Below are 19,977 nucleotides of genomic sequence, written 5' to 3'. Positions count from 1 at the left end.
TGTATGCAAGGATGGGGGCCACCTTTTCAGCAATAAATCGGACTCTTCTTCCTATTGTACAATCCCCCCACCCATAGTGCTCGTAAAGAGAATCTAGTTCTGCACCTCTCACCTCCACCACACACTGACCACAGAATTCCACCGTGAACGTACATCTCGTAATTCAGAGGTTTTATTCGCAGGTCCCAGAGAAGTCCAACCAAGCAACCTCCTTCTAAAACCTATGCAGTAGAGACCGAAGCCCTCTTGGGGAGGTGAGTAGCCCCTCCAACCCTCCCCTTTAACTGGGAGCCTGGGAGATTAGCCAGAAGGACTCTGACAACTCCGGTGGGCAGGACCCGGGGGACTCGTCTTCCCAGAATTTCTGTATCTGACACACAGTGGCCCCAACTTCTCCAACACCAGAAGCTGATGCCGCTGGCAGTACCCAGCCTGGGAACGCAGTGTGTCGGAATCACCACCTACGAAGTCTTACCCGAGGAAATAGATGCCAGGAGAAATCTGTCTCACTGCAAAGGAATCACTCAAGGCTTCTCACTCCCCCATCTCCTAAGTGCCCCATAAAAGCCGAGCAGATCTGGACACTCCCACCAGACTGTCAATTTCAGGGAAAAACTGACCCAAGAACGCAGAGAAAGAAGGGGCAGAGAATAGAGAGGGCCACCTCTATTTGGACAGCCTATGAGGCAGTCAGGAGAACATTGTTTACAGTCACAACCAGATGCCTTGGCTTCATCACTGACCACGTGACCAGTGCCTGCAGAGAGACACCCACCCTAGCCTATGCTAAGGGGCCTCCCTGTCAATGCAGAGGGGAGGACCATGGACACTTCTCATCTATGGCCGCCAACTCCCTGGGGGCCCGCACACATCTATCAGACACACACACTCATGCACAACCAACCATCGGGAAGCATACACTGATCTTACTTTGTTGCTGCTCGACTAACCCACTTCCACACACACAGCCCTGTGTCATAGTGGCCCATGTCCTTTCTGGCCTCTCTCCCTCTGGAAAGAGCAATCATGATCACTGAGCTGAGAGCTGGGGGCAAGCACTCTAGACAGGACAGGCATAATGGAGGCCAGACGAAGGCCACCGGGAGGTTGGAGCATCTTCCTACCACACTTGGACACTGCAGAGCGTTTATGGGGACCCCTCCACTAGGCTGCAGCTGTATGTTCTATGCCCACCTCTCCTGCCTGTGGTTGGCATCTGGCTGCTCTAGAAAAGCAGAGAGGGACGATGAAGATCTCCTTCTGCTCCGAGGAATTAGGTCATTGAGGAGACTGGCCATCAGCAGCAAGCCAGCTGGGCCGGAAAGCAGAACTCTCACTTTATTCCCACACTTGAGTTGGTCCTGGATCCCTAGAGACAGATCTGCATCTCCTGGGAGAGCTGCTCCCATCCCGGCCTCTAGCAGACTGGACTGCCTTTCACGGATGGGGGTTTCCAGCGTCTACTTTCTCCACTTGTTCTGTTTCAAGTGGCTCAATTTAATCTTTGTTTCAATTGAGAGGCCCTTGGCAGAGAGGATTTTTAACTAACTAACTGGGCACCATATGTTCCTTCTCTCGGGGTTCCCACAGAGAAGAGATTTGGACCACAGTTGTGCAGGTAAGCAAGCATCATATAGAAAGTGCTTAAAAATAGTTACGTGGTCCTTGTATGAAATGGTAGATAGCAGATAAGGTCTCGAAAAAGGATCCTTCCTCAACCAGCATCCAAAGCTTGGCTGGAGCTGGGGTCTTTCCCATCTGAGGGGTCCCACGGACTGGCTTATCATCAGTCCTCCAAGGCTGAATGACACAGGACCTTCATTCAGGAGGCTTGGCCAAGCCTTCCTGGGGGTCCAGTCCATCTCAACCTACTGCACAGCTAGGTACAAAGCAAAACTAAGCTTTGCATGGGCAACCGATCGTGAGGATGGCTGTAAGCAAGCGAGTTGTCAGGGGCTGTTCAGGCACATTAGGAGGTGCGGCACTTGTGCATTAATTCAAAGCGGGAAACTCACAGAAAGCAAAGCCGTCATACCTGGGATGGCTGTGGGCTGGGCCGAGGTCCTGAACACAAAGTGAGCTGCTTTGGACTTTCCCTGCTGGTTCTCAGCCACTACATAGACCTTGTACTCGGCATTCCAGTCCAGGGACTTGAGCATGACGTGGTCACTGCCAGATGGGAGCCTGATCTCTGGTTTCCATTCGGAGGAGAGCTTCTGGGAGAAACCGGCAAGAAAGATACAAGACGCCAGAAAGCTTTAGATGAAATAGCTGCTAAGACCAGCTAACAGGAGGAACATAAGGGAGTCAGTAATGATTGGTGCAAAGCAGAAATAAAAACCAAAGATAGGACACGGTCTTTATTCGTAACCAGCCTGAAAAACCCAAAGGTAAATGATCACGCAGGTCAGGAGGTCAACCGTGCGTGCCTGCAAATACAAACAGCGGCAGACTGCCAGTGTGGCATGGGGCCAACTCTTCAATGTCCTGTGCATCACTTTGAGAGCATGCAGGGACCCAAGCTACACTCTGGAATGCTGGCCCATGGCCTAAGGATGACCTAGAAGAGTAATCCAACAACTGTGTTCCTTGTCCTGTTTCAGAATGTTGGTCACACTCAGGTGTGTGACTCACCTCCCTGACATGGGAACACTGCACAGATTCCACTTTTATTAAAAATAAAAACTATCATTTATGGAGCACCCACTACGTGCCAGGCATTGGATTAAAGGCTTTCTGCACATTTTCTTACTGCATCCCTACAACAAGCCTGCCAGCGCTTTTGCCAGGCCCTTACTAAAGCTGATGACTGGGAAGGGAGGGAGAGGTCAGGTGACTTCCCCAAGCCACATGGGCAGTCGAGCTGTGGCCAAGAGCCTCTGGGCCCAAAGCCTTTTGTAGAAGGGAGCTCAACACACATCTGCTGCACTGAACTGGATGGTCCTATTCCATGCAGTGTGACCTGGTCTCTGAGACTGGAGCTGGAGGTGTCACAGGTGTGAATTCTTCTGTCACGTCCAAGGCTGAGGTGCCCAGAGTGCCTACAAGGTACACTCGGCTCAGCAGAGCACTGCCCAGGGCATGATTTCAGGCACGAAGCTGGAGTCATAGGTGCCCCTCTTTTCTCGAATGTTCTTTCCAGTTCTATCCTACACGTTTGCCAGTGAGTTTGTTCTGGGTGGGAGACGTTGACCCATGTCTACTGGATATTGGGCTGCTCCCCGGAAGAGCAGAACATGCTAGCAGTGTCACCTGGAAGGTGGTCTAGCCCGTGGCTGAGGCTGGAGGAAGAGTTACATTCCAGGAGAGCCAGCCGTCTTCCCAGAAAAATGCTTTGTACCAGCCAAAGAGATGCCTTTAGGAATGGGATAGCACTCGTGTCATGGCCATGACCAGTGTGGGGAAATGCTGGAAGGGGGCGCTCGTGTCCTCAGAGTATAACTGGAAGCCGGGCTACGGCTCTAAGTTGGCTCCTGAGAGTGTCAGCATGTGCCCCATTTTAAGTTAAAACGAAGAAATTCAGCTGTTTTTGTTCTCTTTCTCTGAAAGGCTTCTTTCCTTGGCAAACATCATTACAAAAGAGAGAGCCAGAATATAAGGCAAACATTACGTTACGTAATACATATTAATAATATATAATAATAGTAATGTTCAGCAAATATTAGGATTTTTAGGTGGAAAAGAGAGGACAGCTAAGGTTGTCGAAGTCTAACATATCCCAGTGTTTTGCCCCAATTGTCTTTTTAAGGCAGGCCTGCCTGGCACAGCTGGGACGGCTCTTCTGGAACACCGACACCTGATGTGGCCTCATAAGGGAGACATTTCCAGCCCCAGCCTGCATCATAGCAGTGATTATCACAGTTACCATGTACAGAGCTTTCCAAGTGTCAAGCACATTTCAGGTTCTTTGCTTATTTTATAACTAATCTTTACAACAGCTCGATAAGCTCTCCCCATTTTATTGATGGAGAAATGGAGATTATGGAAGACTGGGTGACCTATTCAGGTCCCAAAGCTGGAATTGGGTCCCATGTCTGTTGGGCCGCATCAGCATAACAACACATAATAACATCCTCCCCCCACACTGCCCACTTCCAGTGGGCTCCATGGGACCACGTGCCCAGTCCCTGCATCTTACTCCACGGCAAGGAAACCACCGGGACCTCTCAGATGGTGGTGCCTCTGGGCTGGGCCTTAGGAAAGTCAACTGAGGCTCCTCCTCCAACATCAGGCTCACACCGGACTTCACAGTTAAGTAGGAGAGGGCTGAGTGGACTGACAGGCGGCCCAGCGGCTGAGACGTGTGCCTGGGAGCGCTCTGTGCTGTACGGACTCTCCGTAAACCCAACCGGGTTAGGGCTCCCACGGCACTTCAAGCAGGGCTGATCAAAAGGCAGAGAGGGAGTAAGTCAAACTTCCTGGGAAAAGCCTATTTGGGGGGCTATCTGAAGAAAGAAAACTCCTCTCAAGTTCATTATTTTCTACGGGCAAGAAATCCTAGCAAGAGGCTATTTCCAATGCTCAGAGGCTGCCTCTAAACCTCTCAGCAATTGGTTGTGGAAGGCAATGGCCAAGGGTCATTCTAAAACCAAAAAAAACCAAAAAACCACAATGGGATGATTTTCAGTTTGGGGGTCGGGGATGACAGGTGGAATGTCAGAAATCTTAGATGGGTGGTGGGCAAATCCAGAAGAAAAGGCTTAAGGCCAGGCTCACTGGTAGCCGGACAGCAGGGTGACAACAGCTCAGGTGGGCTGCACGAGCACTGGGGGTGGGGCGAGGGAAGGAGCTGGTTTAGGACCTGAGGCAGTCCAGGCCGGGGGCTAAGGACCCCATCTCTTCAGGCACACAGACCTGGATTCAAACCCTGGCTGCCTGGCTGTATGAGTCACGCGGTCACTGACTGCATAAGCCTCACTTACTTCCTCCGTAAAGTGGGGATAATCATTAAGACCAACTTCGTAGGGTTCCTGGGGAGAAGAAAATGCATGTGATCATGGGCCTGCATGCCTGGCCTATGATACACACTTTATCCAAGTGGGATTATCAGATATCAGTATGTTATTTGCAAAAAGTACTGGGTGATGGCAAGATAACTTCGTAGAATAATTTAGGAAGCAGAAAAGTCAATCATGGTATGGATTTGTCGTCACCAAAATCATTTTAGAGGTTTTAAAATGGTCTCAGTGTGTTTATCCATGCTATATGTAGCACAGAGGACCATATTCAATATCCTATGATAAACCATAATGGAAAAGAGTATTAGAAAAAGAATGTATATATATATATATATATATATATGTATAATGGAGTCACTTTGCTGTACAGAAGTAATTAACACAACGCTGTAAATCAACTGTATTTCAATTAAAAAATATAAAATAGGGGACTGAAAAAAAAGTGGTCTCAGTGTAGACATGATCTAAAGGCTGCAAGTCAATCCTGGAATGTAAAACCCTAACCTGGACCCAGGAGCCACCTGCCAGGCACAGAGGCCGCCCCTGCCCCCCTGGGCTTTGCACGCTGCTGCTCCAAGAAGGCAGGTGTCAGGGTTGCCGGGTGGTGTGAAGCCCGGGAAGGAGGCCACTCACCGCTCGGTACTTGACCAGGTAGTGTCGGATCGGGGAGCCGCCGTCATCCTGCTTGATCAGGTTCACCTTAATAGAGTTTTCATCCTCTCCCATCTGCCCTTCGAGCTTAGGTGCACTGGGTTCCCCTGAAACAGCCACGTAATTCGCATGACATTTTCATCCACAAAATGAAAATCCAATCCATCAGAATGGGATGTAGTGATGGGGTGGGGCTGGCCTCTTGCTTTCTCAGCAATTCCAATGGTTAAAAAGCAATGCAGGACTTCCCTGGTGGCACAGTGGTTGAGAATCTGCCTGCCAATGCAGGGGACACGGGTTCGAGCCCTGGTCTGGGAAGATCCCACATGCCGCGGAGCACCTAAGCCCGTGAGCCACAACTACTGAGCCTGCGCGTCTGGAGCCTGTGCTCCGCAACAAGAGAGGCCGCAACAGTGAGAGGCCCGCGCACCGCAATGAAGAGTGGCCCCCGCTCGCCGCAACCAGAGAAAGCCCTCGCACAGAAACAAAGACCCAACACAGCCAAAAATAAATAAATAAATAAATTTATTTAAAAAAAAAAAAAAAAAAAGCAATGCATAGGGCTTCCCTGGTGGCGCAGTGGTTGAGAGTCTGCCTGCCAATGCAGGGGACACGAGTTCGGGCCCTGGTGTGGGAGGATCCCACATGCCGCAGAGCAACTGGGCCTGTGAGCCACAATTGCTGAGCCTGCGCGTCTGGAGCCTGTGCTCCTCAACAAGAGAGGCCCGCGCACCGCAATGAAGAGTGGCCCCTGCTTGCTGCAACTAGAGAAGGCCCTCGCACAAAAACGAAGACCCAACACAGCCATAAATTAAAAAAAAAAAAAAAAAACTATAGCTCTCACACGTGCACCCCCAATAGCAAACATTAAAAAAAAAAAAAAAAAAGCAATGCATATAAAACTTTGAATTCCAGTTGGATGCCTCAGACTTAGCCCAAACTGAGAACGCCTTTTGGGAATGTTCTGGGAAACTGCCCTCCCTACTAGCATAGTACTTTCACCATTTTAGAGAGAAGTGTTTTTTTTTCTGTCATGTGCTTGTATTTTCTTTTAGCTGCTCTTACAACTGCAGATTTAACTTTTATGAACCTGGTACATTTTGAGGAACAGCCTGAAATATGGGAAAATGTAAGCATTTAAGGAGAAAACTTACACCCATCAAATAATTTTTCAAAGCAGCCCAGTTTTTTTCCCCTGGATGTATGATTCATCCCAGCAGTCTAATCCCTAACTGGGGTGGAATGATGCTGCATTCTTGTGACCATCTTTGTATGAATTAAATTTTATTACTTAGATTCATTAAAAAAAATAATGAGTTTCCAGTTGTGATTAAGTAAAGCACGAGTTGCTGTAGGCAAGTTTCTTGTAAGTATCCTGCATTTGCGGCTCAACAGCCTGAGTGATAATCCTTGGTACCTTGTATTAATGGAACGATCATTAAAGTCTTTTTATTTGTGAGAAGAGAGAGGGAAATATGTCTTTAGCATTTCTCAACAGAAAAAAGTCAATGTTTCTCTTTTCCTTGCAGTATAACTCTGAATCCAAGGTCGAGAAGAAAGATAAGCTTGTATGTGACAAACTAGATCTGTTCTGTTGCCTGTGCTCTGAACCTTTTGTAAAAGAATGTTGCCTATAGCCTGAAATATACAGGATAGCCTGTTCTCAGGACTCTGACCTTTAAGAGTCCATTCATATAGAGATAAAAAGTTGCAGAACAGAAAATAACATTTGTTTTATTGGAGGTTTACAGGAACATCCTGCCCTGACCTATGTAGATATCTGCAAGAACAAAGGATTCCACCACTAAGAAGTTTGCACAACTAACCACGCCCTCCCTCACCTTGCCTTTAATAAAAGTGTTTTGCTGAAACCCTTTGAGAAGTTCGGAGTTTTTTGGGCAGAAGCCATCTGTCTCCTTGCATGGCCCTGCAATAACCTTTCTCTGCTCCAAACTCTGATGTTTTGGTTTGTTTGGCCTCACTGTGTGTCAGGTACTCGAAATTTGTTCGGTAACATGGGTACTAAAAAAGATATGGACACTTCTACTCTGAAACCTTCCAGCTTTCCAAAATGAGTTCACTTTTTTTTTTATAAACATCTTTATTGGAGTATAATTGCTTTACAACGGTGTGTTAGTTTCTGCTTTATAACAAAGTGAATCAGCTATACATATACATATATCCCCATATCCCCTCCCTCTTGCATCTCCCTGCCCCCCTCCCTATCCCACCCCTCTAGGTGGTCACAAAGCACGGAGCTGATCTTAACACTGCCCCTGGATAATGTCAGCCCACAGGGTGCTAATGGCCCCGGAAGCTCCTCAGAGCAAACACAGGATTAATGTCAAAAATTCCTCATTGGGGAAACCAAAGTGCCAGCGCAGCTCAAAATCTTTTAATGTCGTGCCTGCAAAATGCCCCTTCTTAATAAACCGGTAAATTTTCCAGCCTGGCACAGCCAAGCCTGGCTAATTCTTTTTAGACAACCAAGAGAAAACTCTAGCTTCAATTCTTTTAGGAAACTATTGGCCTAATTAAGCCCAACAGCCAGAATGCTAAATGCAAATCTTAGTCCTCCAGTAATTTAGCTCAAGCAGCAAAGCTACTTTCCCTTTTCTTGTTCCCACTAAGTATTTTGTCATCATGAATTGAGAATAATAAAAATAAACCGACGCCGGTAAATGTAACTCCAGACAGGGTACTGGGTTGTATGGAAATCTATGGGGCTGACATTAATAAAATTCTGTTTAATACATTAAAATAGTATTTTATAGGAAAATTTCAACATGTGCCACAGAGAGGAGGCATGCTGAACCCATTGACATTTAGCTAACAGAATTTTAATAGACTTGAGCTGGCCTAGGAAGGAAGAAAAATAGGAAAGAAATGCCAACCAGATGACTCTCTAGAGGATAATTCATTTTGGTTTTATGTGACATTAAATATCACTTCCTCAACCAAGGTTAGAACCTGCATTAGGCTTAACAAAGCAATTTTCACCCATTCCCAAACTCCATCGTCATGGTTGCCAGATCAACCCCAGGGTCTGGGGCACTGCTACCAACCATTCTAACAAAAGCAAGACAGTTCCCTGTGGGTGATGCCATTTTCCATTTCACGAAACACTGTTGGAACTTCTGTCCTCTTGGCCGAGTCTGACGGCTGGCTTGATTTCACCTGGTCCACGGCTATCATTGGCTATCGCTCTGGATAGAAGCTCTGCAGCTCTGAAGGCAGATTCCCTCCAGTGGGGCAGGTCGAGAGCCCTCAGCCCTGGTTACTCAACTGATTAGTACTTCACAGGGCAGGGAAAGCAAAGTGCTCTCCAACCCCCAAGTGACCAGAGTCTTCAGAGTATTTCTCTCCTTCCTTTGTTTTTCTTCTTCCCATCCCCCTTTTCCTATTTACCTTCTTACTCTTCTTCCCATTTTCCTTCTCTTAAAACTGCCCATGAAGTGATATCTTAGCATTTGTCCAATGTTTTCATGTTCTTCTCATAATTTGAAGGTGATTTGAACATTTTATATTTCTAAATATATATTTTTTAAAGGCACTAAAATACATTGATTTTTGTTTGTGCTCTGTCATCGTAAGATTTTGATAGTTTAAACTTTTGCTATTCTTGACTTGCTTTAAATATGAAAGTTTTTTTTTTGCCTTTTCTTTTTTTTTTTTTTTTTTGCCTTTCTGTTTTTCAATGGCTCCTTTTCATTCTATATGCTTCAAATGAGCACTAAAACTTCAGTTGTCAAGTCTCCGGGTTTTCTTATTTGCAGATTCCTTTCACTTGTACAGATTCGCAAGTTTAGTGCTTTAGTTCAGAACTCAAGCTTCCCTTTACCCAAACCTTTTTCCTGAGCACCTACATAAGCCAGGAATAGGGCCAGGCACCGGGGGGGTTCATCGTTCAACAAGATAAGGTAACTGGCTTATATTCCAGAAGGGGAGACAGTAAAGTCTACATATATAAAATATTCAGAGGTGTTGCCATGTGTTACAAAGAAAATCACTCGCATGCTTTGGGAGAACAGGCAGGAGGCCTGATTGAGATGGGTGGTCAGAGAAGACCTCTCCAAGGAGCTGGTTTTTAAGGGAGCCAGCTGGGCAAGGAGGTGGGGCAGAGAATTTCAGGGGAAGGAACATCAGGCACAGAAGCCCTGAGGCAGGAAGGAGCTTGCGTTTTCTAGGAACTTGGAAAGAATGTGTGAGCGACTGGGGCCCAGCCAAAGGGGAGAAAGTGACATAGGAAAAGACTCAGAGAGCGGGACCAGAGCTCACAGGAGGCTTCTGAAGAAACTGGATTTTATTAAGAAAGTCACTGAAAGGCTTTAAGCAGGGGGATGGCATGACGTAATTCTTGTGGTGTTTCTCTTTACGCATCACTCTAGGAGAATCTCAACTCCTGTCTCTGACTGCAGTCCAGAGTACTTTCTAACACATTCTCAAGACCAAATTACTAGTTACATCCACAAAACACACCAACATCCTGAATCTACCCCCAAATGAACGCCACTTAGAAGAAAATAGGACAATATGTACCTTTATGAACTCAAACATTTCTGAAGGTGTATAATCGACTCAACTATAAAATGACAGATCCATCTAGTTTCTAAAAATTAGGATCTACAGCTTCCTGCCTGTACATATTTGGTTTTGTTTTATTTTTAATTCATCATCTCCTTAGAAATCACTAACAAGTATTGTAACATAATGAAATGTGTACAATAGTTTCCCCAAATATTTTATTGAAATGATAAAGCAGTTATTTAAAAAAAAAAAACCAAGGAACACATTATAAGAAGAATGAAAAGAATACAAGATGTAAATAGGAACTAATAGCCACATATCTAAGTCAGTGTAGCTATTGAATTTTAGGTGATAAGCAGAAAGGAAATGAAAGAAAAAGTTAATCTTCTTTAGAAACAATCAGTAACATAATCCTCCCTTCCCTGCCTTTTATCTGATCCAATCAATCACACATTTATTGTGAACTTACTATTGGTGTGTGCTGTGATTCACTCCACCCACCCCTGACACAGCTGTCTTCCTCCACTTTTTCTGTCACTGTTTCTTTATGCTATGGCTCCACCTCTGCCTGTCTGTCAGTCTTCTCTTTCAAGCCCAGCCCTTGCCATCACCCTTGACTCAGAGCTCAGCTTCCCCTTGGAAGGCCTACTCCTCACTTTTGAAAGCCATAAGGGCTGTAAATGAGGCGCTGATAAGATACAGAATGGATCTGGCCCAGTGACAACTTCTCCCTAAGCCTGAGAAAAGCTTCCCCAGCAAAGTCTTTTCTGAGACATTTAATAGGTATAATTGTTAATTACATGAGACTCCTTTGGGCTCATTTAGGTTTTTCATCTACCCATCAGGGCTGGAAAAACAGCTGAACAAAAAGCAGGACTCCTCTCCAACACAGACACAGCTGAAGAACAAATGCTTAAGAAATAAGATGAATGTCCTCTGAGAGTACAAAGATTTAACAAGTTATTTTTAGTTTCAAGTACCTAGACACTAGGATACAAAGAAACCTCAGAAAAAGGAAGACTCAGCTGGAAAACTCTGACAAAGTCGTATTGGCAGTGGAACCTCATGAAACCAAAATTGAAAATAACAGATGATAATGCACTTTAAAAAATACCTTCTTGGGCTTCCCTGGTGGCGCAGTGGTTGAGAGTCTGCCTGCCAATGCAGGGGACACGGGTTCGAGCCCTGGTCTGGGAAGATCCCGCATGCCGCGGAGCAACTAGGCCCGTGAGCCACAGCTACTGAGCCTGCGCGTCTGGAGCCTGTGCTCCGCAACAAGAGAGGCCGCGATAGTGAGAGGCCCGCGCACCGCGATGAAGAGTGGCCCCCGCTTGCCACAACTGGAGAAAGCCCTCGCACAGAAACGAAGACCCAACACAGCCATAAATAAATAAATAAATAGAAATTAAAAAAAAAAAAACACCTTCTTACAATCACTGCTATTAATCACTCTTAGCCTAAGTAGTCCCGATGATATTGCAGATGTGGAGCAAATGACTGCTTGAGATGCCTATTTACAGTATTTTGTGTACTAAAAAATCTGTCATTCTTTTTCCTACCCCCTCCAAATTTTAGACGTCAAGTACTTCCTTGTGATGATAAAAGATGTACGATTACTTGACCTTCATAGGTCACTGTATCCATTTCTGTTCTGACTATAAACTAAAAGCTGAGAAATCTCATACATTTATAACTGGCATGAAATTTCCCAGGATTTAGGTGGTTTTTGCCCATTTAAAATTGGTTTTCCCTCAGTATAGCCGGACAAAGTTTCTGAGGAAATCAGTACTTTTCATTATCCCTGAAGTCTATAATCCATGGAGAGCAATTTCTGGATGGTCACCAAAACGTTTGCAATCCTTTTGTGGTTGGTTTCAAAGCAAAACAGCCAATAAGACCTTTGCCATGACAAGTAGATGGTCTGGGTTGGGGGACTGAGGGAGGCGGGGTGGGGGAGAGGTGGAAGGTACAGGCGCTTTGTGTCCCTGAGCAGAATGCCGTGGGTAGAGGAAGGCTCTGTTCATCAAAAACAGTGTAACTGACCCGAAGGCGGGACATCACGTTTGTAATTCAGGTTTCCTATAACATGGTGTGAAGATCCCTCGTAGTGGCAAGGATGCCAAAATGGGAATAATTTACATCTGAGCACTAAATGCATCTTGGGTTTTGTCTGTAGCATATTAGTCTACTCCCAGTTTTGCCAGCCACCAAACAGTTTATGCAGATGAAGTGAAATACACAAAACTGTGTTTCGAGAGCATTATTAGCATAAAGATATTAATGCTGCCCTAATTTTGTAACATTTTCTTGGCACATGAACTATTGAAGGCCAATTTGCAAAGAGAAACATGTAATTTATGTATTCTACACTCATTCTCAAAAGGATTTGAGGCAGAAAACAGGGAATTCATTTTACAGGGAGTGCCGACTTGAACTCACCAAAAACAGAAAATGTAACCTTCTATATTCATAAAGAGGCATATTTTTATAAACATTTTTTTCTATGAAATTTTACATTGTTAAAAAAGTTCCAGTCATAATACTAGATTTTAATCTGCTTTTTGGCCCCTTTCCCAAAACACAGTGGTACCTTTCTCCAAAGGCCAGGAAACACATGACAAGACCTCGAATGAAGAATTTCACCACACTTTTCGGAATGTATTGAGAGCAGAAGTGATGCAAAGTGCCACACTCTTTGGCAGACTTTTCTGGGGTCAGCTTCCCCGGCACCTTCTTGAATAATATCTTTATTGATTGGACTTGCTCTTTGAAATGAGCAGACTAACCCAGAGGGAAAACAAGAAGCTTTACTCTCCCTGAGTCGATACATTTAAATAACTCGAAGCCTAAAACGAGTCTAGTTGTCTAATGGTTTGATGCAGATGGAAGGTTTTGGAATCACTTGAAAATATGTGCCAGCTGACCTGGCCCCCTCTGGTTTAAGGTCCTCCTATCTGCTGCGCTGTCACTTCTGCCAGTCAGTGGCTTTGCAGGGCTGTGACAAGTTCCCTGGAGGAAGGGCTGCAACTGTGGTGCTGTCACCACGATCATGTCCTGAATGCATGGAACACGTCACCATTTGCCAACCACCGTGTCAAGTCAGCAGCAACTACAGAAATTAAGAGCTCTCCGCAGAAATTCACACACCCGTGCACCAGGTAATGGACCACAGGCAGACGTTCACTCAGCCTTTCATGTGTCCTCACGGAGGGCACAATCTCTCCTGGGCAGGGCGAGCACAGACACTTACCTGGAGTTTTACTACTTTTAAAATGCGTTGAGTCTGGAGCCTGTGCTCCGCAACAAGAGAGGCCGCGACCGTGAGAGGTCCGCGCACCGCGATGAAGAGTGACCCCCCACTTGCCACAACAAGAGAAAGCCCTCACACAGAGACGAAGACCCAACACAGCCAAAAATTAATTAATTAATTAATTAATTAATTAAAAATTAAATTATATAAATTAATTAAATATAAATATATAAAAATATATTTATATATAAATATAAATATATAAAAATATAAATAAATTTATAAATATATAACATTAAATTAAATTTTTAAAATTAATTAATTAATAATAAAAAAATCAACCACTGCAATTAAATATTTTTTTAAAAAATGCGTTGATACAACCATGTCTCACTTTTGCTTGGGTCAGTCAGCAAACGCTTTTTGGAAACCCCTAATTCTCCACACCTCCTACCTTTCCGGCCGCCCTGCTCCTCAGGCCGGGTCCCCATGGGAGGCGGGGCTGCGTGCTGACACACGGCGGGTGCACGGACGTCCTCGAGCCCCGCCCCCACGGGGCCGCCCGCCGGTTGGAACGGCAGCCCCCCGGCGCGGAGGACGATCAGGCTGGCGCCACAGTGAGCGCGGCATGGAGGGGCCTGCCTAACTGGGACCCGTGGCCCGGCGTCTTCTGGCTGCGACGCGGGTCCTGCGCACGCGGCGGGGCCGCAGCCGCCGGGCGGTGGGCGCCCGAGGGGCCGGGAGGCGAGCCGGGGCCCCCAGGCGGGTGTGGGCACCGTGTCCACAGCCAGCGTCCCCGAGGCCGCGCTCGGGCCGTGATGACCGGTGAAGCTGCGCTGCGACAGCGCGGCCGACTTCTTCCCTGTGTCCAGTAGTGGTCTGGAGGGGTAAGGAAGCCTGCCTTTCAATTTGAGGGAGCAGAGGGTTTGAGGTCCTCTCTCTTCTATTGCTCTAGTATACTGCATAGCACCTAATAAAATACTGGGTTATAGTTGACATTTAAATCGCTGATTGATCATCAAGATTGGGAAGTATCATTGGAAATGAAAATAGGAAGAGTCTTAAGATTTTTAGTTTTTTCCTATGTCTCAAAAGGTATGTAGTATTTTACTGAGTGGTTGGGAATAAAGTTTGCAGTATTCAGTGTATTCAGTTTTAGTATCTAAATAGAATTAAACTGCTGCTGTAAAGTGGAATAACACTTTGTTACTGACAAGTTTTCGAATGCATCTGTTCGTCAATTACCTGTTTGGGAAGATTGTAGTTAATGATTGTAAGAAAGTGGCTATAAACCTCCAATTGACTCAAGAAAAGCAAATAAGTCAAGATTAACATATGTATAGGCTCTTCATCTTATTGTGTGTGTGGTTTTTTTTTCTTTCTTTTAGTTATTTGTCAAGGTGTTAGGAACTCTACCACTCTTAAGACAGTAAACTTCACGGGGTGTAATCTGACATGGCAGGGAGCAGATCACATGGCCAAGATCTTAAAGGTGATTTTTTTACGTTTGAACTTTCATGAAAACATATGTGATTGAAGCACATTAATATATTGATACAGATGGCAGTTCATTTTTGTCTTTTGATACGTGTGAGTGCAGCTTTCGTTTTGTTGAAAGAATATGACCAGTTTTCAGTTTGGGATTCTGCCATGTAGTAAAGATAGTCCACTTAATTTTAGAAATAAGAGATTTAATATATAATAATATTTTAATGTATTTTTAGTTACTGAAAACATTGATTGTGATACTGTGAAACAACTATGCCATTATGGTCTTCAAGACTTAACTGAATCAAGTGTTTACTAGCTGCTGTAGTTTATAAACTAATAAAAATCACTACATCAGCAATTTGTAAATACAGTTTTTAAAATAATACCTTAACAACTTTACAGTGGTTATAATTACTGTATTTAGGCCTAAAGTTATTTAATAATTTGACATGAAGCCGTCTGAATAGTTTGATGGTGCAGATCAAGGGTAGGTAAACTATGGCTGGTGGGCCAGATCCAGCCCGTCGCCTGGTAAAGAAAGTTACTTTGGAACATAGTCGCACCCATTGTTTACATGATAGCTATGGCTACTTTCACCCTACGCCAGTGGGGTTGAGTAGTTGCAACAGAAACTGTATAGCCCACAAAGCTGGAAATGTTTAAATTTAGATTTTAAAAATTGAAAATTCTTTGAGCCTCTACAGGGCAAGTCCATTGACCCCTGGGGTTGAAAACAGTCAAGAACTTGGGTGCCTAAGCCAAATGGCCTAGGTTCAAATTCCCTTTCTCCCATTTCATAGCAAGTGACCATGGACAAATCACTTAACCTCTGTGCCTCATTATGAGGTTTAAATGAATTCATTTGTATAAATAGTGCCTGGCACATACTAAGCACTGTGTAAGTGATTGCTGTTATTTCTGCTTGGAGCTTTTATAAGGTATTGTTAATAGAAAAATGACCCTAATGATTTTCGTTTTAGAGTGTCAAAGGCACTTTGAGTCTTTTATTTTTTCACGAATGTAATAAGACTTTTTTCATTTAAAGTCAGTGTTCCCTATTACCAAACTTTATTTTATGAATATAAAGAATTGAATGTCTTTAAGACAATACTTGTGGTTAAATGTCAAACCACTATCTTCCCAAGGCACATCCAACTGGCTGTGCATAGTCCAGGCCTCTAAAGTTTGTGTGCGTACCCTAGGGAGCATGTGAGATCCATTTTGTAAATATAGGTTTAAAAATAATGCCTGGGACTTCCCTGGCGGTCCAGCAGTTAAGGCTCTGCGCTCCCAATGCAGGGGGCCTGGGTTCGATCCCTGCTCAAGGAACTAGATCCCACGTGTCTGTCGTAACTAAGAGCCCACATGCCACAACTAAAATATCCGGCATGCTGCAACTAAAGACCCGGCACAGCCAAACAAACAAACAAATAAATAAATATTTTTTAAAAATAAATAAAATAATGCCTTAGGAGTTAGGAAAAGAACATATTAGAACCTATTTAGCTTTGTATCATTTAAACACTATCTGTGTAGTTTATAATGTACATACATTATATGTATAGAACTTCATGTATATAATTTGTTAAAAAATAAGATGCATATTAAAAAGTTTTCTTATGGGTTGCCCAGTCAGGTGTTTGGAGACCATTGGAGGACAAAATGATGACATTTAGAGCCTCAGCAATGATAGAATTTAGAACCAATTCCCTGACTTAGAAGATAAGGAAAATAATTCATAGACTGTAATTGAGTTGTCCAACTTGACATAACTGTTCAAGAGCAGGTTGTCCAGTGGCTGGAATCTAATCACTGACCAACTAGAATCTGGGTCACTGGACTCGTAAAGCAACAGTGACTGTTTAATTTCTCAGGTTGATTCTCCTGGCATATATGCTTGATATGTGTGTGTGTAAATCTCTGACATAATAAGCCATACTCAGTAGGCACACCCTGTTTCCTTCTTCAAGCATCTTAATTTCATCCCATTAAATCTTTGAAGTATCAGACTACCAGAAGGCATGAAGAAACCTGGGCTGAGAGTCTTCGTTCCAGGAGACCTGATCTTGACTGTATGGCTGGTTTGAGGCGCATCACTCTGAACTGCACCACGCTCATTAGTGACCTGGGTGCAAGTGCTTTGGCAGAATCTCTTAGTGAGGATTTATGGCTTAGAGATAAATTCTAAAATTGAAAATATTGAATTTTTAATATGATATATGCTTAGCTTTTGGCATGACACTGTTGTGTTAGGATTTTTTTTAAACCCTCATTTTACTGATAACTTTTATTTTGATTTTAATCTGTCTCTAAGAGTTGCATATATTCTTTATAGCAAATACAGAGTAACAAGAGAACAATTACCTATAATCTTAATACCCAGACTTAATCACTGTTCATTTTGGTGCATACACTTTCAGTTTTTTATTTTTCTATAAATATATTTGTACACTTAGTGATTACAAAAACAGAATTGTAGTATACTTGCTATTTCATATTCCTGCTTTTTTCACTTAATGATGTATCATGTAGTATTCCATCGTATTGATGTCCCATAGTTTAATCAATTCTTTGCAATTAGATTTACACAGTTTGCTTTTCCCTGTCAGAAACAATGTGAATACGTTGTATGTACGTCTCTGTGTTCACTGGGATTACTTCTGTAGAATAAGGTCCTAGAAGTGGAATGACTAAGTGTGACATATTTTTAAGACTTTTTTTTTTTTTATACTGCAGGTTCTTATTAGTCATCAGTTTTATACACATCAGTGTATACATGTCAATCCCAATCGCCCAATTCAGCACACCACCATCCCCACGCCACCGTGGTTTTCCCCCCTTGGTGTCCATACGTTTGTTCTCTACATCTGTGTCTCCACTTCTGCCCTGCAAACCGGTTCATCTGTACCATTTTTCTAGGTTCCACATACATGCGTGAATATACGATATTTGTTTTTCTCTTTCTGACTTACTTCACTCTGTATGACAGTCTCTAGATCCATCCACGTCTCAACAAATGACTCAATTTCGTTCCTTTTTATGGCTGAATAATACTCCATTGTATATATGTACCACAACTTCTTTATCCATTCGTCTGTCGATGGGCATTTAGGTTGGTTCCATGCCCTGGCTCTTGTAAATAGCGCTGCAGTGAACATTGGGGTGCATGTGTCTTTTTGAATTATGGTTTTCTCTGGGTATATGCCCAGTAGTGGGATTGCTGGGTCATATGGTAATTCTATTTTTAGTTTTTTAAGGAACCTCCATACTGTTCTCTGTATTGGCTGTATCAATTTACATTCCCACCAACAGTGCAAGAGGGTTCCCTTTTCTCCACACCCTCTCCAGCATTTGTTGTTTGTAGATTTTCTGATGATGCCCATTCTAACTGGTGTGAGGTGATAGCTCATGGTAGTTTTGATTTGCATTTCTCTAATAATTAGTGATGTTGAGCAGCTTTTCATGTGCTTCTTGGCCATCTGTATGTCTTCTTTGGAGAAATGTCTGTTTAGGTCTTCTGCCCATTTTTGGATTGGGTTGTTTGTTTCTTTAATATTGAGCTGCATGAGCTCTTTATATATTTTGGAGATTAATCCTTTGTCCATTGATTCATTTGCGAATATTTTCTCCCATTCTGAGGGTTGTCTTTTCGTCTTGTTTATGGTTTCCTTTGCTGTGCAAAAGCTTTGACGTTTCATTAGGTCCCATTTGTGTATTTTTGTTTTTATTTCCGTTACTCTAGGAGGTGGATCCAAAAAGGTCTTGCTGTGATTTATGTCAAAGAGTGTTCTTCCTACGTTTTCCTCGAAGAGTTTTATAGTGTCCGGTCTTAACATTTAGGTATCAAATCCATTTTGAGTTTATTTTTGTGTCTGGTGTTAGGGAGTGTTCTAATTTCATTCTTTTACATGTAGCTGTCCAGTTTTCCCAGCACCACTTATTGAAGAGACTGTCTTTTCTCCGTTGTCTATCTTTGCCTCCTTTGTCATAGATTAGTTGACCGTAGGTGTGTGGGTTTATCTCTGGGCTTTCTATCTTGTTCCATTGATCGATGTTTCTGTTTTTTTGCCAGTACCATATTGTCTTGATTACTGTAGCTTTGTAGTATAGTCTGAAGTCAGGGAGTCTGATTCCTCCAGCTCCGTTTTTTTCCGTCAAGACTGCTTTGGCTCTTCGGGGTCTTTTGTGTCTCCATACACATTTTAAGATGATTTGTTCTAGTTCCGTAAAAAATGCCATTGGTAATTTGATAGGGATTGCATTGAATCTGTAGATTGCTTTGGGTAGTATAGTCATTTTCACAATATTGATTCTTCCAATCCAAGAACATGGTATATCTCTCCATCTGTTGGTATCATCTTTAATTTCTTTCATCAGTGTCTTATAGTTTTCTGCATACAGGTCTTTTGTCTCCCTAGGTAGGTTTATTCCTAGGTATTTTATTCATTTTGTTGCAGTGGTAAATGGGAGTGTTTCCATAATTTCTCTTTCAGATTTTTCATCATTAGTGTATAGGAATGCAAGAGATTTCTGTGCATTAATTTTGTATCCTGCAACTTTACCAGATTCATTGATTAGCTCTAGGAGTTTTCTGGTGGCATTTTTAGGATTCTCTACGTATAGTATCATGTCGTCTGCAAACAGTGACAGTTTTACTTCTTTTTTTCCAACTTTTATTCCTTTTATTTCTTTTTCTTCTCTGATTGCCGTGGCTAGGACTTCCAAAACTATGTTGAATAATAGTGGTGAGAGTGGACATCCCGTTCCTGATCTTAGAGGAAATGCTTTCAGTTTTTCACCATGGAGAATAATGTTTGCTGTGGGTTTGTCGTATATGGCCTTTATTATGTTGAGGTAGGTTCCCTCTGTGCCCACTTTCTGGAGAGTTTTTATCATAAATGGGTGTTGAATTTCGTGAAGTCTTTTTCTGCCTCTATTGAGATGATCATATGGTTTTTATTCTTCAATTTGTTAATATGGTGTATCCCATTGATTGATTTGCGTATACTGAAGAATCCTTGCATCCCTGGGATACATCCCACTTGATCGTGGTGTATGATCCTTTTAATGTGTTGTTGGATTCTGTTTGCTAGTATTTTG

The 19,977-nt window shown here is 43.4% G+C and overlaps 1 protein-coding gene across 1 annotated transcript in view; it reads right to left on the bottom strand.

The window, feature by feature from the left end:
• Nucleotides 1-14,351, bottom strand: part of LOC309606647 (neural cell adhesion molecule 1-like) — a gene marked incomplete at its 5' end in the record, with an annotated part of 28,411 nt that extends 14,060 nt beyond the window's left edge. The window contains 3 exon segments of the mRNA XM_082343940.1: nucleotides 2,036-2,216; nucleotides 5,592-5,716; nucleotides 13,781-14,351. Coding sequence (XP_082200066.1) covers nucleotides 2,036-2,216; nucleotides 5,592-5,716; nucleotides 13,781-14,351 — 877 coding nt within the window.
• Nucleotides 14,352-19,977: the final 5,626 nt, after the last annotated feature.

This window comes from Balaenoptera borealis, assembly GCF_965194805.1.
Source record: "Balaenoptera borealis genome assembly, chromosome: 11".
Taxonomy (NCBI): Eukaryota; Metazoa; Chordata; class Mammalia; order Artiodactyla; family Balaenopteridae; genus Balaenoptera; species Balaenoptera borealis.
Note: the sequence above shows the minus strand (reverse complement) of the source record. Positions and strands in the feature narration are given on the sequence as shown.